At 40.1% G+C, this 27,597-nt stretch overlaps 3 protein-coding genes across 11 annotated transcripts in view; 1 reads left to right on the top strand and 2 right to left on the bottom strand.

Moving 5' to 3' along the window:
• Positions 1-130: 130 nt before the first annotated feature.
• Positions 131-7,357, bottom strand: rab41 (RAB41, member RAS oncogene family). 5 transcript variants are annotated; one of them, XM_029441776.1, is made up of 8 exons: positions 7,219-7,357; positions 5,981-6,039; positions 5,707-5,760; positions 5,322-5,427; positions 4,257-4,368; positions 3,717-3,810; positions 2,385-2,451; positions 131-2,151 (listed from the first exon to the last, which is right to left on the bottom strand). In XM_029441776.1, the coding sequence occupies exons 1-8, from the start codon at positions 7,295-7,297 to the stop codon at positions 2,087-2,089; spliced, it is 636 nt and encodes a 211-aa protein (XP_029297636.1). In that variant the 5' UTR covers positions 7,298-7,357; the 3' UTR covers positions 131-2,086. The 5 variants fall into 5 exon arrangements, 4 of the variants coding, with proteins under 4 accessions (XP_029297636.1, XP_029297638.1, XP_029297635.1 ...); XM_029441778.1 differs by lacking the exon at positions 3,717-3,810 and adding an exon at positions 3,178-3,271; XM_029441775.1 differs by lacking the exon at positions 5,322-5,427 and adding an exon at positions 4,696-4,801.
• Positions 7,340-27,597, top strand: part of inppl1b (inositol polyphosphate phosphatase-like 1b) — a 31,159-nt gene continuing 10,901 nt past the window's right edge. Inside the window, exons 1-8 of one of the 4 annotated variants that reach the window (XM_029441768.1) lie at positions 7,453-7,471; positions 8,482-8,575; positions 21,935-23,120; positions 24,395-24,458; positions 26,524-26,662; positions 26,811-26,931; positions 27,213-27,353; positions 27,434-27,521. In XM_029441768.1, coding sequence (XP_029297628.1) covers positions 22,984-23,120; positions 24,395-24,458; positions 26,524-26,662; positions 26,811-26,931; positions 27,213-27,353; positions 27,434-27,521 — 690 coding nt within the window. In that variant the 5' untranslated portion in view covers positions 7,453-7,471; positions 8,482-8,575; positions 21,935-22,983. Of the gene's footprint in view, positions 7,472-8,481; positions 8,576-20,692; positions 20,809-21,934; positions 23,121-24,394; positions 24,459-26,523; positions 26,663-26,810; positions 26,932-27,212; positions 27,354-27,433; positions 27,522-27,597 lie in introns of those variants that run through there. The other 3 variants (XM_029441770.1, XM_029441771.1, XM_029441772.1) reach the window with 3 other exon arrangements.
• arr3b (arrestin 3b, retinal (X-arrestin)) lies at positions 8,059-13,832 on the bottom strand. 2 transcript variants are annotated; one of them, XM_029441774.1, is made up of 18 exons: positions 13,782-13,832; positions 12,971-12,998; positions 11,880-11,910; positions 11,662-11,722; positions 11,522-11,566; positions 11,247-11,440; positions 11,043-11,102; positions 10,879-10,952; positions 10,608-10,743; positions 10,446-10,530; positions 10,201-10,273; positions 9,853-9,990; positions 9,627-9,704; positions 9,504-9,527; positions 9,360-9,409; positions 9,209-9,212; positions 9,075-9,104; positions 8,059-8,542 (listed from the first exon to the last, which is right to left on the bottom strand). In XM_029441774.1, the coding sequence occupies exons 2-17, from the start codon at positions 12,976-12,978 to the stop codon at positions 9,092-9,094; spliced, it is 1,074 nt and encodes a 357-aa protein (XP_029297634.1). In that variant the 5' UTR covers positions 12,979-12,998; positions 13,782-13,832; the 3' UTR covers positions 8,059-8,542; positions 9,075-9,091. The 2 variants fall into 2 exon arrangements, with proteins under 2 accessions (XP_029297634.1, XP_029297633.1); XM_029441773.1 differs by having other exon boundaries at positions 13,778-13,793.

The raw sequence follows: 27,597 nt of genomic DNA, 5'->3' as shown, positions 1-27,597 counted from the left end.
ACACATACCTATACATGAGACAGGTTTCTCACATTTGACTGAGCTGCTGTGTAGTATCGCTTATAGACGGCATGTACAGAACACGCATGTCTGTTGATCCATAGCAGTTGAAATGAGAGAAATATGATGATTTACATTTTGGTGAAATATCTTTATTTTATTCCAAGTGATAGGGCTACACTTGTGTTTCATTAACTCTCCGTTTTATACATCAGATAGTAATAGTACATTATTCACACAAACATTGCTAAACACGAGTAGACAGCATATTTCAAATGAACACACAATTCAGAATGGCACAAAGCTGAGTATTTAGTCGGTGACGAGTAATAGAAGAGCTGCTCATGTTAAAATGGTTGTTTGATGTAATTATATACTTACATTTTTTTATCCATTTCAAAACATTGATATTTCAAAAACAAGCTACAGCAAATGACCAGTGCCTTTTGTTGTGCTATGGCTAGTTAATTTGTTTGTGTTACACCGTGTGTGTGTGTGTGTTTGTGTCTAGAGACTGTGCAGCCTTGACCTGTGACTGTAAACCAAGCTACTGACTACACATTGCGAAGAAGTAATTTCTAGCAGTGTGACAAATGTAGTTACCGGGCATAAGTGTCGCCTTTAGGTGGAGTCCCGGCAGACACGCAAACAATAAATAAAACAAACTTTCAACATGCGTGTCAGCATCTGTACTTTTGGTCAAGCATACAATGTTATCTGTATGTCCAAGTTACAAAATAAATAAAAACACATAAAACCAACAGTCCTACACAGGCATTACAGCAAAGGATACTGCAACTAACTTCTCTGCACTTTTTTTTTTTTTACAGCAAGGGTGTTAGTAAGCGTTGGCTGCATCTGAGGACAAACTCGTATCTACCAGCTCTACAAAACAACTAGTGAAGCCATGAACCAGTCAGCAGGCTTCTTTTATATTTTACAATATTGTGGCTTGATTCAGTGCACAACGTTGGTGAACAAACAAGCAAGGCATCTGTGTTCTTATCCATATAAATCCTGCATGGTGAGCATGCTGCATGTTCTTGCAATAGTGTAATCAACACAACACAAATTATCAATGAGATGGTGGGTACGTCATAGCGACCAAAGTGACAACTTTCCATCAGAGTGGAAAAACTAAACACTGACTTTATTATTTATTTCCTACATTAGGGGTATCTAATAACAGAAAACTCCTCCTCAGACATGTTAGTATGCGTGCAGCTAATTCAACATTGGAAAGAGAGTTGCTATAGTTTTAATGCAGACATAGCTTTAGGTTAATAGCCAATTTAGTGAACTCAGGATGGTTTCCCTTTCATGATCTATTACCTCATTGTTTGGTTATGCATCCCTTTTGCACGGTTTGAGATAAGGTCCCAAAATGTGTAAATATGATCTGCTAACATACTGTTGTATTTGACAGCTCAAGCCTACAGAGTCGTTAGGTATAATTATACCTCATGATTGGACAATTGACCCTCTTCAATGAAAAGGGTCCATTTGAGCCTAATGTGGTAATATGGTGGTTAGCAATGATGTAAGTTTACTGGTAAGATCTCATCTCTACTTCCTCAAAAATAAGACAAAGTCAAGAAATAAGCAGTTATCTGAGAGCTAGAATAGTTGACGACAAGCTCTCCATTTAAAAATAAAAAAGTAAAATACAATGGGCTGAGAACTCAACCTTGCAGAGTCATTTAAATAATCCCAAGCAGTTTTACTTTACAACAATGACGAGAGTAACAGCACTAAAGAATCTGAACTGTGCAATAACTCATGAGCGGTTAGCTATGTCAGTCTGCAATCCTATATAATGCCATGCAACTGGATGAAAATCTGAACATATCATTTAACTTATTCCTCGTTTTTAAATGTTTACTTTTGAACCATCCTCCCGCCCCAGATAATCTCTTCCAATACAGTAATGCACATCCACACGGTTACTCTGAAAAGTCACTGAGTTGAAAAGGGAAAAAGAGACAGGTTGTCCATCCCAATGGCAGTGTGCCAAGGGTGGAGAGAGTGGCCACTGAGAGACAAGCTGTTGGTTGGGAGGAGACAGGCTCGGTGAGGGTGAGGAGTACTAGCATGAGCAGCTGCTCTCGGTGACAGTCATCTCTGGCTGTTTCTCCAGTTTGATGTCGATCACTGAAAGGACTTGGTTAAGTAACATCGTCAATGAATTTGCAAATTTCACTTCAGTATTTTCTGCGGCGCTATCTGGCTGCCATCTCCTCGGTGAACGTTCTCTCTTCTGCAGCGTAAACTACAAGGGATTTACACGCTCTTCTATATTTCTACAGGGATAAAGCCATGGCAATAATAACACGTGACAATAGTGTGACGATAACTTCTGTTGAAAGCAGTTTTAAAAAGGATACTGTCCTCTTTGCTTTTCTCTGGTGTGCTATCCATCCCGGGCAATGCAGCAGCAACACGACGGAACAGCTATAAAAACAAAGCCAGAAGAATTTTAAAGATTAAACAAATGTGAAAAGGTGAAGTACAAGTTAAACGCTGTCAAATAGGGGTGAGTGATCTGGGTAAAATCTTCTAACACAGTGTGTGTTATATTGCCATATTGAGCTATATTGTGCTATAGTACATTTTCTGGAAATCAAATACAACCAGCGATATCGATAGGCTTGTTACCTCAGTAACATAAAACTCTGATGATAGGACTCATTTTTATTGGCTCAGAATATATAAGGTTCATATATACTCATCACCCACCCCTACTATCACATTGGCAATATACTGTAGAGACAAAAATCGAATGAATAAGTAATATAATTTCATTGAATAACAGGCAAACACAAGAAGCAGTTAAAGCAGTAATACAAAATGTGATTGTAATTGTTGGTTATGATAACAGCCTCCCATTAAAGTCACAGAAACATTTTAAAAGCTGCAGAAGTTTTAGTGAATCAGACAAAAAAGTACACGAGAAAAATAAACACAGTAGCAGTAAACCTGTGCAGACCAAGTGAATACTGAAACATCTAAAAAGCAAAGCCTGTGGGGGGGGGAAACACAACCAGTACAGTATGTACCTAGAATACCAAGACATGTCACAATGAGCCACGAGAGGGGAAAAAAGGGAGGCGGAAAGAGTTAAGTGTAGACTTTGAGAGCAGAATTAGCTCAACTACCTTGAGAGAGCAGAATCTCTACCTGTTTGACATTGTAGCCAGTCTTTGCGCTGGTTTCAATGAACATGACATTCAGTTCCTTAGCTCTCTGCTCACCCTCCTCCGTGGTGATCTGTCTGCTCAGGTAGAAGCAGAGGGGGAGATGGACGAAGAGACAGATATGGAAAGAAACATCGCAAAGGAGGACAGGCCAAAAAGAGAGGGAAGAGAGAGAGAGAGAGAGAGAGAGAGAGAGAGAGAGAGAGAGAGAGAGAGAGAGAAACAGAGAGAGCTCAACACAGAATCTTGTTTTTGGGGTGAAAAAGAGAGAGGTTAGTTTAGTTATAACACAGACAGACAGACAGACAGAGAGAGAGAGGAAGACGAAGGGAGAGAAGCTGCTGTGCTGATTAAAGATGAAGCAGCAGGAAAACGACTCATTCATTCAACAGCCGCACTCTGATCCATATAATGAATATATGGGAGGAGTTGTACATCCCAGGTTGGCCTCCCTAACCTAAAGGACATCATGGCTATCAAGACTATTGGTCAGTATTAAACCTGCTTTTGCTGGACACCAACCTGTTTGACGTTATAGCCAGCCTTGGCACTGGTCTCTATGTACATCACATTGAGCTCACGAGCTTTCCTCTCTGCCGCCTCAACAGAAACTTGCCTGCCATGGTCCCGGGGAGGGAGGGGGAGGGAGTGGTGTGGAGTGTGGTGTTGAAGGGAAACACAAAAAAAAAAAAAATTCAAAATGACATGGAGAGAACAGAGCAGGAAAGGGGACATAAAGCAAAGAAGATAGAAAAAAAAAGGCAGAACAGAAATATGATCAAATCATAAGAAATAAAAAAACATAAAAGTACTTAAAATCACTAATAAAAGGCTGGAGTATGTAAAATGCCAAGGGATGATAAATAAAAATTGGATGAGATGCACTGAAGGGAAGAAGGTGGGATTCCAGGCTTTGGCAGTTTAAATACTATAATGTAACTCTTAATGCTACCCATTTTCTAATTGTAATAAAATGATAAGATGGCAGTCTATATAATCAATCATTGTAACTATAATAACAAAATCATAACAATCTTTCACACATCTCACACAACCATGTACCTTTTATCCGCCAAGTCTGTTTTGTTCCCAACAAGCATGATAATGACATCACTTCCTCTCTCTGTTCTAACATCATCAATCCACTTTGAAGTTTGCTGGAATGAATTAAGATCTGTGGATGAAAAAAAAAACCCCACACACACAAAATTACTGTACACATCGACCACATGTGGCACATAAAACATTTGGTATTCTAGCTGTAGTTAAAAGTGTGCTCAAGCAGGTATTACTTTTCATTAAAAAAGGAAGAGCATCTGTGTAAGAAAAGATCGTAGAGTCGTAGTGTTAGTCAGAAAAAGTATTGAGAAGCTTGAAGAAGAAAAATATAATTTTTAAAAGGTTATTAGCAGAAGTACATTAAGTATTAACTATGCCAAGATAGCGTCCTTCCAACTTCTCTAGACCCCTACAGAAAGGTTAGAGTACAGCCCTGACTCACTGGTGATGTCATAAACAACCACGGCAATGGTAGAGTCACGGATGTAGCTTGGAATTAGGCTACGAAAACGCTCCTGTCCAGCAGTGTCCCAAAGCTGGAGCCGGACCTGAGGATTGGAACGGAGGGGAAGAAAAGGACAAGGAGGTAAAGAGGGGAAAGGCAGAACAAGAAAGTGGAGAATAGGACAGTCATAAAAAGGAACTGCAAGCCAAGCAACAGAGATGAAAATGGTCTTTTATGGAGGAATGGGGAGAATCAATCAAATGCAGAAGGGTCAGAGACGACCGGCGTTATTATGCTGATAAGACATGTAAAAGTAGGCCCTGGTGAATCATTATTTAGAGCTGTTTCAGAGGATCTCTGCCCATGAGGTGACATCAGAAGACATGTTTCGTTATTCCTTCCATCAGCCTCATATGTAACAGCATTTAGGAAGCACAGACCCCCCTGGACACTGCTGGAGAAATGTTTTAGTATCACTATGGCTGATGCAAACAGTCTCAACTATCATGCTGTCCAGTGGGGTTTGCCAGGATAGTAAAGGCTATTCTATCTTTTTTTTTTTTTTTTGCCCTTCCACATTCTAAGCGAAGGACAAGGAGGTGAGGCAAGGCCATGATACCTACTGGCAATGTCATAAACCACCACAGCAGCAGCTGAGTCGCGGATGTAACTGGGGATGAGGCTGCGGAAACGCTCCTGTCCGGCTGTATCCCAGAGCTGCAGCCGAATCTGTGGCCAGCCGTGAAATGAATGTGGGAAGGGGGGGCATTTCATGACCCAGCCAGGGGATGGAAGGAAAACAAAAACTTGAAATAACGATGGAGGCTAACAACATGATCACACGTCTGACAAAAAATAATAATGGCAAAATCTAGGATAATGTGAAAACAATGTGAAATGGTGAAAGGGAAATAAATGGTGGCTATTACACAAAAAGCAAATGCATGCGTTTTAAAACTATGCCAATGGGAATGATGAGAATTACACAATAAAACATACAGGACTTACCGTGCGATCTTCTAGGTACATGGTTTTTGACAAAAAGTCAATGCCAATTGTTGCCTGTAAGACAATGACTGCATTAAAACATTGTTATGGAAACAATACTCGAAAGTGCATGACATCTATATCTAAAATTAAGTATTAGACAAAGTGGTTTGATTGCATATGTCATTTTGAATGTTATATGTACATGTAAAGAGTCTTTGAGTACCTTTTAAAAGCGCTCTATAAATAAAAGGGAATTATTATGCATCATATTGTGATGAACATGCGTTATTACCTGATAAGTGTTGTCGAAACTGTCATACATAAACCTGGTGATGAGAGAGGTCTTCCCAACTGCACAAACACAGTAACAGACATGTTCAGACTTGATCCTGGTAACAACAGACCATATTCTACAAGGCTAAGACTCCACATAGGTTAAGATTACATACCCAATTTGCTTACATCAATTCTACTTTTGTATTATAGAAAGAAAATGAATCAATGACTCAGTGACACCACATATAGTGAGTGATGTGCTATTATCATTGATGTAATGTGGACTGCTGAACCCACACGCTGAGCTGGCAATATGGGTGGAGCCACAACATTTTGGAAAATAAAAATGACTTGACTTCTTATATATGTTTCGTTATGAGATAGTAGCATAATGTCACATACGTATTAGACAATCAACCCTAATATGCAATCAGGTTTAAAACTGTCAGTATCGGTCCCTGCAAACTGACGTTAAATGGTCGGGAAAAAGGCCGACGGGTCTGAACCCACACTGGCCGACGTGGCTCTGCAAGGTGCTGCCGTAGGAAGCTAACAGCTAGCAGCTAGCAGCTAGCGAGTTGAAAAGCGCTACACTGACAGATAGTGATACACTTGATTCCTTTGACATGTATGGGGTCTTGTATTTGGAAACATATATTCCGAACACACTCTTTCTAGGCAACATTTGGGTTTTAATAAAGCAGTAAAAGACAATATTAGCTTACATTACTGATGTATTTTAGACTAGCAAAGCCAGCGTTAGCTAAAAGTAGTTAGCCAGCTATCGTTAGCTACAGTTAGAGGATGCTGATGCATCGCAAACTAATAACCACAGTAAGGACCATTGTTTTGATCAAGCAACAAATCAAGATGTAAATAAGCCACACATCTTAAGGTTATAAAACAGTTACTCTACGTATTGTATTAATTATCGTTAAAGAGCGAAATGTTTGGCTAGTTTACAGGTTTAGCGTTAGCTAGCTTTGCAATGACATCATCACGAGTGAGAAAAAAAATATTGTGCCCATAATCTTTTTGTAATCTTACTCTCTATTTAACAATGTGTTGACCGTGACATATTAACATCTAATTTTGCATCATCACTGGTCGTTCATGGCCGGTGGATAACTTTATCCTGCTAGCCAGCCGCAAACTAGCTGGAGAAGCTAGCTGGCTAACTACGTGAATGCTCCAACATATTCCTCACATCCGACCAAATGAACACTTGGCTCAAGTACACCGTCCCCTGCTTACCACTCTGTTCGCCCAGAAAGACGAGCTTGAACTTTCGTAGAGGGTTGCCAAACTCTCCGCCGCCTGTCGTAGTTGACATTTTGTCCAAAAAATAAACAGCTAACTAGCTGACTTGGCTAATGATGTGATGTCTAGACCGGAGAGGAGCAAGTAGTGTATCTTTATCCTGCACGAGCCAGCGCTATTGTTTTCTTAAACGTGCAGAAGTGAAATAGCGCAACCAAGAGGCAACTTTGGATAGACAACAGAAATGGTAAAGTTAACCCTTATTACATGTTCACAGTTTCAATAGAATACATTGCTTTTTCTTTTCTATGTCGAACAACGTATTTTTTAATAGATTTTTGCATTTACACACAGTAGGCCTACAATTATGTTACTCTGCTGACAAGCTAAAGCTAGGCAAGGTAGTGTGTTTGGTGCTGATTTAGAAAACACTCTTTAAGTACGTGCAAAAACATGCTTATCCAGTGTTTTAAAAAATATAGATAATTTTATAGCTACAATCTTTAGCTGTATGATTCAGAGCAATGCTTTAAAGCAACTACTCAGAGATATGTTTTTGTGTCTGTCATTTGAGTCCCAGATCAAATATACACAGTTAAAATAAAAGTGTATAATAATATATTAATCATAAGAACTTTGATAACAAAATGCTATTAGAAATATACTTCACTTTTGTTTGTAAAATTATAAAATAATATATTTTGAATTTTGATTTTTTATTTGTTATGAAGCTCTTTGTTGATATAATGACGTTCTCAGTTTTAAAATAAATGTATAAGTATTCCCATGAAATACTGAGGAAAATAAACAAGCATAATCGAATAATTGGGGAAACAAATAAGTTTATTGACTCGTAAATAACAAGTGATACAATCAGGAGTATTTTGGTGATATTCACCCCACAGCTGTACCTATATCATGGCTCTAATCATAAATAAATTAAGATTAATTACTAATTAACGGGTTGGTAATCATAACACATAGAAAGAAAAGTCTAAACTCTGTGCTATGGTTAATTTCCTTCGACAAAGAAAAAATTACAATACATGTTTATTTCTATTTAATGCTATAATGCCATTCAGATAAACGTCACACAGAGTTTAGACTCTTTTTCAGTCACTCTTTCTGAGCTCTTTTGGTAATGCCTAATAAAAATGTATATGTACAGGCGAAATAAGAATATTGTAGTGACTTAATGACACTTTGTGCTTTTCTTCATCGGTGTTGATTTCCTTTGTGTTCTGTATTCTCTGTCAGAGAGGAGATATTCCTTCGCTGCTCATCTTAATCCTTCATGGCCTCGAATGAGATGTCTGTCCTGTTGGCACGAAACAGACAAACAACTGATTCTGTGAGTCCAACATTACACCAAGATTACTCATACAGATGTAAAACAGCCGTTAACTGCATCTGTTATTTGATAACATAATGCAGACTACATCTTTATGCATATGGATACCATGGGCTACATATCTAATCATTTTAATAATAGTAAGTACAATTTCTCAATTAGTCTCAACTGGATGATTTAAAAATAATAATAATCATCTTGGAGTTGGAGCAACAAGGGTTCAAATGTAATATTTCACACAAATACAAAAGGGTTTTCGGGTGAAACAGTGCACTCATTCAAGGGCCACCATATCTAACTTCTTTCTGGAGACCTCATAACCTAAACTTTGCAAACGCTCATTTTACAAATGCAGAAAGTCCTATGATTGTATTATTGATATACATCATGATCTAGATCTAACACCGTACAACTAGGTATTTATTTCATAGTGAAGACATGCATTGTAGCCCTTGATATGTGAATGTTGTAAAACGTACTAAATCAGAGGTGACCTCACCTGAACCAAATAGACCTTTATTCCAATATGCTTTGGTTCATAAAACACACAGGAGAAAAGTATAAGCAGCATGTTTCAAACATCACAACCACAGGCGAATACATGTCTTTTCATAGTCACTATTTTATACTTACACTTCTGCTCAGCAATGATATGCAGTAACAGGATGAAGGGGGAAGGACATGACATAAAACATGTTAATTAATCAATGCTGTCTTCTTTGTACCAGTGAAATGTCTCAGGAATAATTTAAATAGCAATTGTATGCAAAAACACAGCACTCACCTGCGGGTTTTGGGGACATTAGAGTCAGAGGAAGCTCCACTGTGACATCGCTGGAAAAAAAAAGAGAAAAGGTTTATTATTAAAAATATACAGTATAGTAAATTATATATTGCTCAAACTAATAACGCGTGACCATAGATTTACCTTCCTGTTAGGCCCCCCAGCAGGCTTTTGGTGAGAGAAAACACAATAAAATAAATATTTTAATCTTCACAATTTGACACTAAACGTAAAAGTATTATGTACGAATATGCAGTTGAGTCTTACCCTCCGCCGGACACCATAAGATTGACCTTGACTTTGTAGCCGACGATGATTCCCAGCATTTCCTTTTCGCCTTGACTCCTGTGAGGAGACAGTAATAGTTTACCTTTCAGAGCTTGAGGATTTGGTCTAAGACACGTTAAGTCAGCCGGCCCCACTCAATAAGAGGATGTAAACCTGTCCTCGGCTCACTGTAAGCCCTTTTGATGAGAGAACTGGAGTGGCTTACAGGGTTGTGGATGCTAGGTTGGTGTCCCCGTCTTTTAGCCGTCCGTCCACTGAAATACCCCTCTTCTCTGGGCTGTTGGCCAGCAGGGGGGTTATTTGGAAGGACTTCTCCAATGTAGCGTTGGCCTCAATTGTCTCCCTGTTTATAGGGGTGAAAGAAGTTTGTGTTATTTTACTTTCCTTTTCTTGAATCCATATGGAAATGTAACAATAACAAAGCGATTTTTTTCCCAGTATTATCTTAATTGATTCAATTTAAGGGTATTGGGACTGTGAGAATATATATTGAAATATATTTCCAGATATTACATTTGGCAGAAAGCCTCTTTCGATGCAGTGAAAGCCTTACCCAAACTCCTCAGTGCAGATCGCCTTGGTGTAAGTGTCGGATGAGTAGAGCACCACATTTGTCAGCTGCTCAACTAAAAGAAAAAATATCTCTGTCAGAATTATCAGTTAAAATGTCTACACACACACACACACACACACGCACATGTTTTAAGCCGTACTCATATTCTATTTCTTCTCTTCCTCTGCTTACAAGTTATATTAAGAATGTAACTTCACTGCTTTAAAACTTTACTGGCTGCTCACCTGAGAGTTGGATTTTCTTCACAACCTTGTTGGTTTCATTGTGGATTTTTACCTTGACGGTGATTGGATCTCCATGGTAATAAATCTATAAGCAAGAATCATTTGTAATAGTTTTATACGTGTACATTATGCCAGAAATAGAGTATGTAGACTTCAATGTACCTCTTTCTCAAGGGAGGCCTCCAAGTTCACAGGTTTGTCACTCATCATGAACTGCCTGGATATTTCAGCCTTGGGTCCGGGCTTGTTGTTAGCTGGTGCAAATTGTATTTTGCGAATCATCAGACGGCACGTGTCCCTACGAACAGAAAGAATGAGACGCAAAGAGAGCGAGTGTTAGCCTTTCTGCATATCCTGTATTCTGCCACAGCGTAAACGTAATGCAACATGAGATTGGGCTGACAGGTGTGGGTTTGTCTGTGGGCATACATACTTCTTGTGTGGTTCATCTGGAGGGTCGGCTACGTTGGCAAGGTATCCTTTCACCTCAAAGTCCACACCGCAGGCCTACAACAGAGCAAGACCCAAATAAATGATCTATTTGTCTAACATTTGAAGTAGTTTATAAGAGTGAATACAAATGGACGGCAGTAGTACCTTTCCTGTATCATTTGGCCCAGGCTGTAAGGAGACTGAGCATGGGAGATCTGTTGGCATCTGCAACAATAAATTACATTTTAAGTTATTGAATAACATTTTAAGATGATGACTGGAAAGACAAAGTAAACATCTGTGCTGGATCAGTCTAATATTTGACTGAAGGACAGGAGTGAATTGAATGAGTGCGTTATGATTCTTCACCTGGAAGGAAAAAGGACATCCTTGCTCTCCAACCTTCTTCATGAGACATTCCTGCATGGGTGTCTGGGCTGCGGTTTCACCTGTTGGTGGATACACCTGAATACGCTTTATCCAGATGTCTCTCCTGAAGGACAGCCCGATAACATCCAAGTCCTCGCTTCCATAGCGGAAGGCACAAGCAAGGTAGACAAATACTGCAACGGAAAGAGAAATATTGATCGAATTATTTGCGTTCTATAACTTTTTATCATTGACAGCGAATAAGATAGAAATACCTTTTTTGCCATCAAGACCAGCTGGGTCCACTTTAAGTACACCGTCTGCAAATGAGAGGAATAGCATTAGATTACACAGAGACACTTATACTGTATGTGTGCAAATGTGAAGATGTATAAACAGACATTGTGCCACGCACCAACTATGTCCACTGAGTCCACATGGTCCACAAAGTCTCTCTTCCCCAAGTACAGGGCAATCTGAGAGAAACGAAGAGAGGAAAACAGTCACTCCTCCGCCAAGGTTACAAGAGTTTGGAAGTTATTTCTGGGAGTTGGAATATAACTACATACAAACTGCACTCCTCCCTAAGACCAAGAGGTGCCCTGTAATGATTATATTATAGAGGCCACTTACATGTCCGTTGCCGCTGGTCTTCTTATATACCCTAAAAAGAGAGAAAATGGAAAAGACAGTGAATCAGTCCATCATTTCACACCAAAACTTTAGGCTCACTTAATGTGTTTGAGGAAAAACTCCAGACCTTCAGGACCATGTCCCCCTGTCATGTTGTTTTTTCTTCCCTATTGCGTTTCAATAATTTTGTTAATTTCGTTCTTAGGCAATAGTGAAGTGGTTTCTTAAGCAAGCTACTATACCATAGTTGCCATCTCCATTTATAGGATAGCCCCCCCCCCCCCCCCCCCCCACTCCTGCATGGATTAGTGCTCAGGATAGAGACGCACCTGCTGGCACAAGTATATAATCGGGACATAAAACATAATTGTGATTTAGCCTTTTTTGCATAGTATTTAATCATATTTGTGTTTATAAATTCCATACATGGTGATGTCATGAATACTAGACTCAGGAAAATGGGGAATTCCTGAAAATCTTGCAAACTAATCTTATGTCCCTGCGGAGAGTAGACACATATATAATAGACACAGAGTATATTAGTATCCCAGAATATGTTCTTTTTCTTAATATTCCCTGTGTTGCATAACCTTGCAAGCGCTGTCCCTTTGCTTCATGCACATAGCCATAAACAAACAAGTAATCCATGGTGGTGTTTGCCAAGTAATCCCGTTAAAACCTTTCCTTTGTATTGTAAACCTCTCTTCCAAGATCCCATCCGCACAATCCACCTTAATCAGGATTTATCCAAATCCTGGAAGACTGAAGTGTTAGAGGACTCGCAGAGACTCCCGTATGTGCCTCTGCCAAGATGTTACATTTAAGCCACTGGGCTTGTTTCTTGTGAAGTTATTATCCACTCAGATCCCTGGATGGGTCCTGAACCTCTCTTGTTTTTTATTGAATTGAGTCAAGTTTCCAAAATCAGTTTATTAAAACACAATATCAAAACACTAAACAGTTCAATTTAAAAAGCGGGAATTTTAAACTCTACTATTACTGTTACTATGTCAGAATAGCTGTTGAAGTGATAAGCAAATAGGATATAAATATAAAATAAAACAAATACAATATAAAACTCTTATACTCACTTTGACATGTTGACGTTATAGATCCAAGCTGCAATTAAAAAAGAGGAAACAAATGAGTTACCAATACATTTATACATTTATTGATACTAATACTTCTTTGACTGATAGGTGCACAGGTTAGTTTTGGATTTAATGGCATTTTTAGTTTGTTGTAGCCTTGTGTATATATATATATATATATATATATATATATATATATATATATATATATATATATATATGTGTATATATATATATATATATATATATATTATATATATATGTATATTATATATGTATATATATATATGTATATGTATATATATATATATATGTATATATATATATATTATATGTATATATATATATATTATATGTATATATATATATATATATATATCTCTGTCTTATATATATTTTATCTATTATATTTTATCTCTTCTCTTTTGTTGATCTATGTCTATCTCTATCTTCTCTATATCTATCTATTATTATTCTATATCTATTATTTCTCTATATATATAAAATACTTATACTCTTATATAATCTATACTCTATCATATCTATTCTATCTCTCTATATCTATCTATATCTATATAGATATAGATAGGTTGTTTTGGATTAATGGCATTTTTAGTTTTTGTAGCCTTGTGTGTATATATATATATATATATATATATATTATATATATAGATATTGAGCATTATCTATATCTATATCTATTCTATTCTATTCTATATATCTATATCTATATATATATATATATATAGATATAGATATATATATATATAATAAGTGCTGTTAGTCAAGCAAGAGAAAACAGCTCACCTACCGTGTCCTCAGTTTCTTTCAATGAGTCTTCTTTGCACTGCTGACAGAGACCGTGTGAAGAATGTGAGTGCCAATCACATCCTCTCGTTCACTTTTATACTGTGACCTTCCCACCTTTGAGCCCTCCCCTCAGCTTACCCAGCCTGTCAAAGAAGACTATTTGAGACTAAATCTGATTAATTCATTAGAACTATTACAACTCTGTTTTGGGGCACTGCGTGTGTAATAATAATGTTATGTATGTGACTTCTAGGGAATAGGCTCAGCGGCGTTGGCAGTTGGACAGATACAGAGTGTAAACGGGACATGTCTGAGTAAAAACTATGTTGGACACTTGGTCTTTGCTGGATTTTGGATCAACATCAAATTTTCTACAGTATGTTTGCTGCAGGATGTGAACAATATGTCGTACCAAACATTTTGCAGATCTCGTCCTCCATATTTTCCTATAGCAAGTGCAGGAATAAGAATATAATCATGAATAAAATCAGCCCACTAGTGCATGTCATGTGTAATATGATCTGCGTTTAGACTGAAACTAATGACACACAGCTGTTAATAGTTTTCTATATAACTGTAAGTAAAGGTAAAAACACAAACACATTTTTCTTATTGAAGCTTAATTTATAAATACTGGTGGAGAAAATGTCAAGATGCCCACTGACATTATTAGAAGACCTGGAGGGGAATGTTTTCCTCGAGATGCTATTTGTGCCTAACTAAGGTGAAGCAAAGTCTCACTGTGAATGTTCAAGGACTTCCTTTCTTATAGCTTAGACTAGAGTAGAGAGGTATTAGTTGGATTTTAGTTGTTATGGTAGCCAGGACGACAGATGGCTCCTCTACCAAGCCATGTGCAATCTGTGCTCATGGCAGGTTTACAGAAATCTAAAAGATCTGCCGATTTACTGCGATGCAAGCAGCAAGGCTTTACAACAAGTATCACTCCAATTTAAAATAAATAAATCATAATATCATTAAATTCCACTGTTTTTGGTTGTCATTTGGAAAGGAGGCACATGTTCATCCTTACAGATCTTCCAAAGGACCCACATTCATTGGCCAGTGACCTTTAGTCAAGTCTCCGTCTTGGCACACAGCTTTAGAGGTAAATCCGTTGGGTTGGTCGAGGATCTTCTCACCTCCACAGCTAGATGTAATTGATTGATTATTGCGGGAGCTGGATGATGGGTTTTATGAATGGATTGTCACACATTGACAGTCAAGGATAATGAATTAGATTGGGGGATTTCTGTGATGAACTCCATTCAACTGTCCTATGGGGACAAGGTTTGAGATCTCTTTAAAACCCACCCAGATAGTACCTCACCCTGACGGATCATCAGCCGGGAGTTCACAGGCGAATAAAAAGCTGTTTAATACTGCTCTCCTAATCATTCCACAATAGTGCTCCACGTATAACTTGCAGCTTCACTCTTATATGCATGAATTAAAATTCAAGCAAACAATTGCTTTTGAATCCTCTTTTTAGTGTCGCATCTACACAGCACATCTACACAGCACATCTACACAGCACATCTACACAGCACATGTACACAGCACATTACACAGCACATGTACACAGCACATCTACACAGCACATCTACACAGCACATGTACACAGCACATCTACACAGCACATCTACACAGCACATCTACACAGCACATCTACACAGCACATGTACACAGCACATGTACACAGCACATGTACACAGCACATGTACACAGCACATGTACACAGCACATGTACACAGCACATCTACACAGCACATGTACACAGCACATCTACACAGCACATCTACACAGCACATCTACACAGCACATGTACACAGCACATGTACACAGCACATGTACACAGCACATCTACACAGCACATGTACACAGCACATGTACACAGCACATCTACACAGCACATGTACACAGCACAGCACACACAGGGAAATTAAGACTCATTTAACCAGGAGCATCTCTCCACAGTTCTTACTTGACACGTTCAGGGACATAAACCAACAACCCTCCGGTTCCCAAGGAGTCCCCACACGGACTGAGCTACTGCCACCTTGGAAGGGTAGTGATATGTGGGACAAGTGGCTCCTTCATGTGAAACATGAGGCTTTTATGAAACTCCAAAATCACAGCCCATCCAAAGTGACACTGCTCAGGCTTTTCATATAAAGCCCCAAACCTCTATTTCCCTTTCGCTTATAAATAAATAAAGTTTAAAAGAGACAAAGCATTCCTAAAGGCCATTTAAAAAAGACATATCTTCAAATATAATTATTTGTGTGTAGCATATGTGTAAATGAAGTTTGTGTATTAGTTTATACTGATCCTGAGATTCATTGGGCAAACAAAACCACGCCTGGGTTGAAGTAGAAAAAGACCAACAGCATTGACTAAAAGCTTTACACCTCGTGGGCATTTAATTACAATTGATTTGTCTTGTTTACTGACTGATCCGTCGATGCTAAAGTAATACTTACCGAGTATTCATAACATCTATTCACCGGCCTCTTGGGTTAAAGGCAGGTTTGAGGTTCATGTAATTGTTAGCCATTTATGTACTATAAATAAATAAACCAGGTAAAATAACAGTATAGTTAAAAGCATTTATTATCAATTAAAACAAGATCTGAAATAAGGTCTTTCAACAGCCGTAGTGGTGGCACACGGTCCTAATTTAATCAACCTATTCTGTGAGCGAGTACCAGGATTATTAAAAAGTTAAAAGGGATCAAATGAAAGCAAATGAATGAATGAAGGGATCTGTTAGGCTATGAATGCATTACACAGTCGTGTATATATACTGTATCTGTTAAGATTTGAATTAATTCTGATGTTTTATCAACATTTCAGATCATCACTGTGATTTACTTTCAGTCATACGGTGTAGCTACATGTCTATACGTTCGACTCCACAGTAGTCTGCGTTCCAGGATTAAGACACTAAAAAAAACCTTGGGACATCCTATTTTCCCTTTAACCTGGGTTTCCTTTTTTCAGTTGTGTCTGTGTGAGGCTAAACACAGTCACATAAGCCCCTTACACTTAATCTGGGCTCTTTAAATAAACAGTCAACATTGTTCTATTAAAGGGACTGCTGACCAGTTCCAGTGCATTACAGCACCATGGTATTACCACTTCTTAACAACACAGTCTTCAGTGTATCGCTAAATTGAGTCAGTGATTGTGTTTGTTGCTTACAGGGACAAACACTATTAGATGCTGAACCAACAAAGTGCTGTCAGTGTAAGCTTTGACAAAGATACGTTGTTGCACAGTGCTACAGTCAACATCACTGATTTGAAGGATAAATGCACATCGACATATACACAGAGCATGATCTCAGATGTGTCGAGAGCTTACCTGTTAGCGTCTGTCTATTAAGTACTGCAACTCCCATGTGACCTTAAGCCAACTGTATTTTTAGCAGCAGCACTTGATTGTCTGTCTCAGCATCCTGTCCAATCCATTGCTTGCATAAGCAGGGTGTTTGGTAGAACTGGATGGAGAGGAGAGAGAAACCATCTTTCTCTAAAGAATGGGATTTTGGTACTAATGATGATATAGTTTTGTGGTTTTGGTTGTGGTTCAGCCCACCATCAGAGATGTATCTTTGCTAAAGCTTGTGTTGTTGTTGTCTTGAAGAGCTAAGACAATGCATATATTTTTTGAATTGCTTAAATTTGGTAGAGATAGTAGATATAGCCACCGTGACCTCCCCCCTTTGTTTGTAGCCTTGAGTTTGGCCTTTTGGCATCTTGTTTTTTTGGAACCAGAAGTGACCATATTTGGACAAGAGAATTTGAGCTTGAGAAGATCAAGGCCAGGTGGGGCAGGGTACCTTTAGCAGCTAACACTAAGTTAGCTAGCTTGGTTAGCAAGGTACATCCGGAAAAAATAACAGCCAGCTCCTTAGAGTGTCTTGGTACAACCAACTACTGAACAACGCTGTGGTGGTAGTGACTTGTCAATCACAAGGTAGCCACACCCTAAAGCAGGGGTCGGGAACCTATGGCTCTTTCGATAATGCAATATGGCTCGTTTAACATTTTTTAACATGATTAACAAGTAATAAATAATTATATTGTGTCATTTTAAAGTAAAAACATTTAGCAGCGGATTTGTTTTTAGTTCTCCCCTCTCCTATCCTCCGCTCTGTCTCTGGCTGTAGGTGAAGGTGTGTTCACACGTGTGTGTGTGTGTGTGTGTGTGTGTAGGGGGCGGAGCCCCGCCCTTCGCGAAACCGAGCAGAGGAGAAACTGCACAGAGCAAGCAGTAGACCGGGGGGGTCAAACTCAATCATAGGGAGGGCCAACATTAAAAACTGGGACTACGTCGAGGGCCAAACACGGTCCACATTTATTGAACAGGATACACATATTGGATAAAGTGCCAAAAGATATGGAACATATTTAAGTCAACTGCAAACGGATTGCTGAGCAGTTCAATTTTAATTTCTGAGCTGCAAAGTCTGGAAATGCGCTCAGTTGATCAGCAGAATGCGGTCAGGAACACAGCGGTGGAGATGTTTGTCAGTGTTTGGAAACACGTAGTGACCAAAGTTTCCTGCTGCATCCGAGTCTCCCACAGGCAGCTCGGCTTAGAAAGCTCTCACTGCATCACACATGTCCGTGATCACACGGCCCTGAAGCTGCAGGTTTAACAGTGAGATGCTTCGTTATGTCGCACAAACAGTCCCGCTCACATCGTCCCAGAGATCTGTGGTGTCTTTCCCTTTGCTTTCCAAAAACTTTCATTTCATTCACACATTTAGATACTTCCTCAAATGTCTTTTCCCGTGGTTGTGCCATGCATTGATGTAATTACCAAAACAGGTGGGCCAGTTATGACAGACATATGATATTTTTTCGCGGGCCGGATATAATTGCCTTGAGTTTGACACCCGTGCAGTAAACACTGAAACGTGCACATAAATGAGATAAATAACGTAAGCGTTTAGTTTATTTAATAAAAGAGCACCTGTTCAATGCAACACTGATACCTCTATTAGTACTCAGAGACGTGTTGTTCTTAAAAAATGCACGCATAAATTTGCATTCAAATTTATATATTTTTATATATGGCTCTCAAGGAAATACATAAAAAAATATTTAGCTTTTATGGCTCTCCCAGCCAAAAAGGTTCCCGACCCCTGCCCTAAAGCATACACTGCTAGCCTGTCTATCGTACTCTGAATGGGACCATCATTTACTAAATGAACATAATGTTGCATATAAGAAGATGGCTCCTTACCCACTTCCTACACCCCTACTTCCGGCTCCCTCGTTCGGACCACAACCATCTTTGAACTTGGCCTTCATTTTGATCTCAACTACACACCTGTAAAACATTTTGACAATAAATAGAGCCATGGGCGTAAAGTGTGAGAGGGCCAATGGCCCCTTGGCCAGAGCACATTTTGCCATGATTTCACACACACAGACTCACAAGCTGAAAATACTGTTGCTGGTAAAAATCAAGTGAGAAGTAGGGTAATTTTCTCATAGACTTCTATAGACGGAATCGGAGTTTCGGGCTTCCGGTGGAATCGCAATGCATGCTGGTGTAGCAAGCCTACAAAAGTGAGCACCAACTCTACAAGGGCCGCCATATTGGATTTCTTCTCTACGTGTTTACATTGTATTTGGCTAGTTTTTAGTGTGCAATCATCGCTCTTCTAGTTATGGGATTTGGACACCGACATTGTGTGGTAAAAGGATGTTCAAACAGTGGGAAAAAGCTAAATAAATGGGCAGAATCTCATTGTGAGCTTCACGATTGCAAAAATTGCGACTGCAAGCCCCTGTTCGAACTATTTCCATTTCCAACAGCACTAAAGAACAATGATAGAAGGCTAGCATGGACCAAAGATGTAAAGAGAGGATTATAATGGGAAGTCTTGGGAGCACAACAAATCTTCGTGGATTTGCAGTGAGCATTTCATGCAAGGAAAACCAACAAATGAATTCCCTGATCCTGAACTCGACCTGGGGTATGTAGTCTATCTACTTGATTTATATATTGACAAATGTACTTTCTATATATTGAGTTTTATAATAATTAACAAACACAAGTTAGGTATATATTTCTAATAGCTTACCCTGCAATACAACTGCAATAAGCACTTATGATATCGCCAGTTTTCTTGACTGTGCAGATCCATGCCGAATGTGGCGTATGGGAAACTTTCATTGAATGAGTACATTTTGCTTTCAAAAAGCAACCAGCCAGAGTCAAACAGTCTAAATGCTTTGCTTTCTTTGTATTCGTTCAAAGTTCGTTTATGAAACTCGACATCGTTCCCTGGGTGGTCAGACATTAAAAATAATGTTATATCGCTGAGGTATATCGGCGGCCAAGAAGTCATGCTGTTTTCATTGACCCAGCCATCCTGCAATGTCAAGGGATCAGGCACTGAAACGCCACTCGGCATAACCAAAAGCTTAGTCTTTTCTTTTTCTGTGATTGAAAGTCTTTAGTTAGCTGTTGGTTGCTCCTCAATCTCTGATGCAGCAAACACCCTGGCAATAAGCTCGAGTTTTGTTCCTGAGACCTTTAAATTCCGCTTGCGACAAAATACGACTTCGACTTTCCACATCTGAACCTCATCATAAGAGAGGAGTTCAGAACTCATTGTAGAGTAGTAGGTTTGTTTACAACACGCTTGAAGAATAAGCTAAATACAATGTAAACACGTAGAGAAGAAATCCAATATGGTGGCCATTGTAGAGTTGGTGCTCACTTTTCTAGTCTTGCCACCCCAGCATGCATTGGGATTCCACCGGAAGCCCGAAACTCCGATTCCGTCTATACAATCTGACTTATTTTTGCAACCAGCAGAGTCGCCCCCTGCTGTCCATTAGAAAGAATGCAGGTTTAATGCACTTCCTTATTGACTTTACTTTTCAGACCTGGAGGTTTCCTCTTGACAGATACAAACTGTCCCCAGAGGATGAACCCTAATGACCTTGGTGATGCCCCGATCTCCCCTCTATTGCCATCATTGATGTGTCCTACTGACTTTAGTGAGTTCCTGCCTTTTCCTCTAGCGCCACCATGAGGTAGACATCTGCAGTTTTGAGTAAAAGGTCTCAACAACTATTGGATGGTTGCCATTCAATTGGGTTCTGACATTTATGTTCCCCTCAGGATGAATGTGATCACTTTGGTGATCCCTTTAATTTTCCTCCAACACCGTCAACAGGTCAAAATGTAATCAAATATTTGTCCAATATTTGGATTTATGACCAAATACCAGAACAACTAATAACATTCCTATCAGCCTCAGCTATATTTTGTGTTTAGGGCTAATTAGCAAATGTTAGCATGCTAACAGACTAAACTGAGATGCTTACCATAAAAACATTAACCGCTAAACATCAGCATATGATACAGTATATTTTTCAAATATGTGCTGTAGAGAGCTCATAGCAATATTAAGACAAACTGATAACAGTTTGAGGGTTAAGTTGATATGTCATCAGACTGGGATGGACTTGTGTCTATTTGTTTTATGGGGCCTGCGGTTGGTGGTCAGCACATTTCTGCTGAGTAGTGAGAGGCAGAACAGCAAATATGGGATCAAACAGCTTCCCACAGAGTTATACGCTCCAGCTAATGGAGAAGGAGGGAAGTAGGAGGGCTGAATAATGAGAGATGTTCTAGGAGGGCAAGAATAAGAAAGTGAATGATGATCATAACCATATGGAGGCTGCTTTTTGCTGAGAGGGAAGGAGTGAGCAAGAGAGGAAGGGAAGTTTAGGGAGGGTGACAAAAAGAAAAAGGTTGGGACAGGAGAACGAAGGGGCGAAAGGAAGTAAATATGCCTGCCAGAGGACTAAACGTTTGACGATAAAGAAAAAACATAGAGGAAACTGAGGATTAGCCACGCAGCTCACCTGTGTGTAGTAAGCTTTGTTTTCTGTATTGAATTTGAGGACAGGGGCTGAGGGAAGGAAGAAGTAAAAAGAGAGAGAGCGGGAGAGAGAGACTGCTGTTTCACACACTGGTGGTGAAGGGTGAAGTTGAGCCCCTCGCAAGAATTCTCCTGGCTATGTCCGCCATCTGGAATGTCGAGTCACTTCCTCTGTCTGCCCTGCGCTCTAACAGGGTTGTCCTCTGCCTCTCTGCTCCCTCCCTCTGCTCTGACAGCACTCTGAAGAAGCGCTGGAGACCTCGCCAGTGCGGACTGGACTCTACTGACAAGACACACAAGCCAGCACACAAACATCCAGCATGAAAGTGAGACCCCCGGAGTAGCCCACGTCCAACTCAGACACACTCTAAATGGAATCTGGGTCTGGAAGAAGCAAAGACAACTGCAGTCATCAGCTGAACTTTTTTGGAGGTTGTTCCTATTCCCTTATATGGCAACAGAGCTGGGAAATAATTTGAATTAGTCTGGTTTCTGTTGCATGCCTGTCTGGTTTTAGTGCTGACTGAGTTCCATCTGGTATGTTTCTGTCTCTGCTGTGAGTGCGTGTGTGAGTGTGTGGGGCCCGTGTGTGCGGTTTGATTTGTTTGTTTTGCCATTCTTGGTTCATCTTTTCCTGTTGTTTGCATGTGGGGTTTTTGTTTTGGGACAAGAGGAGGGTTTGTGTTTGTGGTTAAGCTGGAGGCTCCGTCATTGCCTCAGGGGTGGCTGCTTCATTCAGACTGTACAGCACCTCTCACTATTTTTCCTCTACCTCCCTTCCTCTCACTCCCTCGCGCTGCTGTGATGGTCTGTGTTTGTTGGAGCAACACACCCACCTGGGTGCAGCAACTTGCAACCAAAAACTGAAACAGGGTCTCTTTACTCACGGATATTATCAGGAAGTTGGACTGCAGCTTCTGTTGAGGAGCAGGCTGTTGTCAGAGTGGACTAACCTCACAATCAGAAGGATGTTTCTTCTTTATTCCTCCATTGCAACAGGATGTGTGACCCAGAAGGAACTAACAAGGACCCAGGAAGCGCTAGCTGCTATAGACAAGGTGATGGTTTGTCTGCTTGACACTTTGATCATGAAGAAAAGGATCATGGGAAAGTTTTAAACACTAAGGCAGACCACTCAACACACGCTAAAAACCTGAATGACATTCCGTCAGCGTGATGCCATCTGAGCAAGTCTGACAGTAAACTTGCGTAAAATTTGTGTTACATCAAGTTCGGCACCTCATGTGGATTATTTTTATGAACATTTCTCGCAACATTGATTGCCATGGCTATGGCGGCATGGTATCATCGTGACATCAGCCGTGTGCACGCAGAGGATCTGCTGGCACGGGCAGGGAGGGATGGCAGCTACCTATTGAGAGACAGTGAGTCTGTGCCAGGAGCCTATGCATTGTGCCTGCTGTGAGTACACACACACACACACACACACACACACACACACACACACACACACACACACACACACACACACACACACACACACACACACACTACTTAGAGAACAGCCAGCATATCTTACTGATCACAATGAAACATAATTACAAGGTACTTTAAGCCGTTATGTTATTTTAGAGGGTATGTTCTGTACGAGCACCTGCGAGCTTCAAAAGGCATTTGTACGTGTAAAGCTCTTGTCAGTAAACAAGAAACAGAAAAGGGGAGAGGACATGACTCTCTGCACTCACCAGAAATCATTTTGTTAGAAGTAACTGAATGTTACATTATACGTTTAGTATTAAGTGCTCCGCCTCCTTGGAAATACTTAATAGATGATTCACGCTGGATGTCTTGAAGTAGTAAATGCTGCCCTATGTGAGAAGAAACCGGAAACTCTTCTTTTATGTAAAACTATGCCTAATTACCTAATCTTGTGAAACTTTTAGATTTTGGCAAATAGGATTGGAAACTATTCATAAACTCAACATTTCTGCAGAATGTCCGTATCTGTAAATGGATTCAGCAGCTTCACTCCCCCTGTCATATCCATCACTTTCACCGTTATTTGCCAGCAAAGAATGTCTTTAAGTGTCTTTAATTACAGGATGGGCCAGCCTCACACATACACCCTCTCCAGACTTACTGTCCTGTCAAACCCTGGCCCAGGACTCCCTGTTTCCCCTCTTACCCCTATTTCTTCCCTTGGGCCTCTGAAAGAGGGCGGGAGCTCCAGCGACCGCACTACGCTGACTGCTCATCAGCCTGAGCCAGATACATTCCTGAAAGCTGAGCCGGGCCGCTCGCAGTGCACCCTCTTTCCCCTTCGTTCTTTTCTTGATATGTCATTCCCCTCTTTAGTTTCTTACATTTCTCAACACATTTGATTGAATCATCCTGCTACCATGGTTTCCTTTTGTTCAGGTAATATACAGTAGCTGACTGAATAAAACCTCATGTTTACGTGCCGCCAGAAACAAATTCCTCTGACGTGACTGATGGAGGTGATGATCTAAGTCTCACACACATTGTATAACTAAAACAAGCCACGTCATTAGTGATCTGTAAAACAACTGGCGCCTTGTTAAGAAAGTTACAATGTCTTTTAACTACAGTAAGACATCTGGTCCTAACTCCTTAAACATTACATTAAAGTATATTTTCTCTTTGAATGTTTGCTCAGAAGCGTGTTGTGGTAAATTTGCCATTTCATTAACAACAGCTATTTTTGGCTTCCAAAGGTTCCAACGTCATGTTCACACGTATCGTATTCTTCCCGATGCAGACGGCCTTCTAGCGGTTCAGGTGAGTGTTCATCGCCACGCGACACTGAATCCTCTGCCTGACGAGGACGACCAGAGGAAAGAGCAACAAAATAGATGTCTTGGCACAAACTGGACACAGAGAGAGACGCAGCCGGTCAGATGGAGTTAGAGGATCAAACAATGGCTCGTTATTGCCCGTTGTAGGATGAACAGGAACATGTTTGTGTTTCCTCTCTGTGCAGGCTCTGTTTCGACTGCAGCAGCCTTGTTGTTTAAATGGCATCTCTGCCATGTGGTTGCATGCTTGCAGCATTAAGCTCAGCAGCACAGAGGAGAAATTGTTTTTGTGTCTCAGAGATTCCTACTCAACAACCCACACACTAGGTCATTGACGACAGGGTGTGCTTATTTGTTATGTACGGGGTTTGTTTGTATTAGACATAATGAGTCCGTTGGATGTGGCAGAGTTGAAGTCAGTGATGGTATGTGTCTGTTGTTGACACTCTGAGCAGGGGGCCATTTAGTCAGCAAATGACCTAATTATTAGATGATAAAAACACAACCACAAAAGCAAACACACACACACACACACACACACACACATACACACACACACACACACACACACACACACACACACACACACACACACACACACACACACACACACACACACACACACACACACAGTGGGTGAGAGCAAGCGAGAGAGGGAGAGAAATAAACAATTTCAAGGCCTAAACCACAAATTATCTGTGCCTTTGCTTTCAAATGAAGACCTTAAACTCTGTTGCTATTTCAGTTGTGTTTCCACTGCGATCAGTATTAAACCTCCAGAACGTATTTTCCTTCACTGGATTTGCTCCACTAACTCACAAGTCGCATGCTTGCCTTTTTGTTTTTCCAAGATGGCCATGGAGATATTTTGGGGCCCAGTTTGTCTCTCACTGTCTCTTATTCCTTGTCATTTCTTTTTAATTGCTTTTCAAGAAATCCTTGTGGTACAAAAATTACTATTTGAAGAGTTTCTGGCAAAACAGACGGGAAGCTCGAGCCAAAAAACGGTTTCTTTCACCGCAAAATGAAAACAAAAACTTCTAAAAGGAGGGCACAGGAAAAAGAGCTTTCTCGGTATTGTGGTCTAATGCGAACCATGTTGATTTTGTGCCTTGTGAGTGTATGCACACAGCACCTGTGCACGGCGTGTGTGTTTATTTAATCTTAATTTCTTTTGCCTGTACTGCTTTGAGTGCCACTGAAGTGCAGCTGTGCAGCAGTCCTGCTTGTGCTTGTGGCTTAAACGTGTGAACGTATGCATGTTAAAACTTCCTTGCAATGTTTTTTTAGGAAGGCTCTGTGAATGTCGAACTACAATGAAACATGACGGCAAACTGCTGCTGCAGCAAGGAAGTAGCTGTCAGTGACGTCACCTATCCTGTGTGGTGTTAGGGCAGAGCTTTCTAAACTTCCCTGGGATGCTTTTTATCACAGAAAATCATCTTCATGTGTCTTTTTCTGTCATGCAAATAAACACTTCTGTTTTGTTCAACCAAGCAAGATTTCAGCGTGAGGAGTGGAAACACTAATAACTACATAAAGTATACATGTTTGATTGAGCAGTTATTTCAAGTTAATGCATATGATACAAGATTTTAGACGTTTATATCGTAATAGGTCTTCTGGAGTATTTCGAAAGACCTTATGTGAAATTGTTTTTTCGTCTCTGTTTTATTGAAAAGTTTAAGAACAAACAAGGAAGTGAAGTTGCAATACAATAGCATTCAGTCAGGCCTTCACACTGCAGACCATTGTATTCTTTCACTTTGTATTACACAAGGCAAGTTCATCAAAAGCAAAGAAAGAGCCTAAATTGATTTAAACTGCTACGTATATATTCAAAAACGTTTCTGAATGCAACATCTGTGTGTAGATGATGTCTCATCATCTAACATGCATTTGTTTTATGGTTTCTGTGGTCTTTACAGTTTATGTTTAAAGAAATGACTGTTAGAGTGCATACATGCTGATGTGATTCATATAGAACAAATACTGTATGCAATGACTTCTGACGTGTGTGTGTGTGTGTGTGTGTGTGTCTCTCGCAGACAACACAGGGGGTGCAGGTAAACTGTTTCCGGACGCTGGAGGACCTGGTGTTGGGGTACCAGCATCCCCACAAGGGCCTGGTCACTCCTCTGCTCTACGCTGTTCCCCGTGATACAGACACGGGAGACGAGAGCTCAGGTGGGCCCTCTAGCTGTTATCACAGCACATCAGCCAACACTTAAATACATGTACAAATACACTTTGTCAAGATAATGCATACCTTTTGAAAAAATGGGGCTGCAATATTCATTGCTAATTATTGATTTTATGTTTCATGCATGCACAGATGATGAGAAGCCGCCTCCCATTCCTGCCTCTACGAACACCGTGCCTTTTACTGGACCACCGGCGAAACCAGCACCTCACACCTTGTTCCTGGATAAGTTGCAGGAGCTGAACACATCCAGGTACGATCATCCAGCTTATCCCATCGGTTTATAGATGTGACTGTTTATTGGTTTGTGCTTGTTTTTATTCTCTTAAATGGGATTTATAGTGCCATCTGTTATGTTCACAACATGCTCTTATTTAAATATGCACCTGCTTGCAATCAAGCATAGAGAAAGCAACGTGTGAAACACTGTTTTGCCTTTTTATTTTGGGCCAGTAATAAACAGTGCTGGTATATTATCTGCGGTGTGTTTTTCTTGCAGATAACAAGCAACAGTAATATCTGCTCTATTTACAGTACTGCGGGTGAGGTGATCGGTCTACTCAATGACTACCTCTTTAGTGAGCTGCCTCTTGACATTGAGAATGTGCACAAAGGGGCAACAACTCTTTGCCACCTCAAGCGTACTCTGGGTACTGCGTGCCAAGGCTTGAACAGGTGAGCATGTATTTCTTGTAAATGTATGTAAATAGATGTGTGGTCATCAAACAAACGTTGTGTATTGATGTGATCTACAGTGAGATTGACCTGACGCTCTCGAGTCTGGAAACCCTGGCCAAGGTCTTCGACCATCCCAGTTGCTCTTTAACACACACCAAAGCACAGGTACAATACAAACCGTGCAGCATGCTCTACAAAGACCTGTGACTAAATGTCATTTCAAAAATGGTAAACCAGCACT

The sequence above is a fragment of the Cottoperca gobio genome, chromosome 10 (assembly GCF_900634415.1).
Source record: "Cottoperca gobio chromosome 10, fCotGob3.1, whole genome shotgun sequence".
Taxonomy (NCBI): Eukaryota; Metazoa; Chordata; class Actinopteri; order Perciformes; family Bovichtidae; genus Cottoperca; species Cottoperca gobio.
Note: the sequence above shows the minus strand (reverse complement) of the source record. Positions and strands in the feature narration are given on the sequence as shown.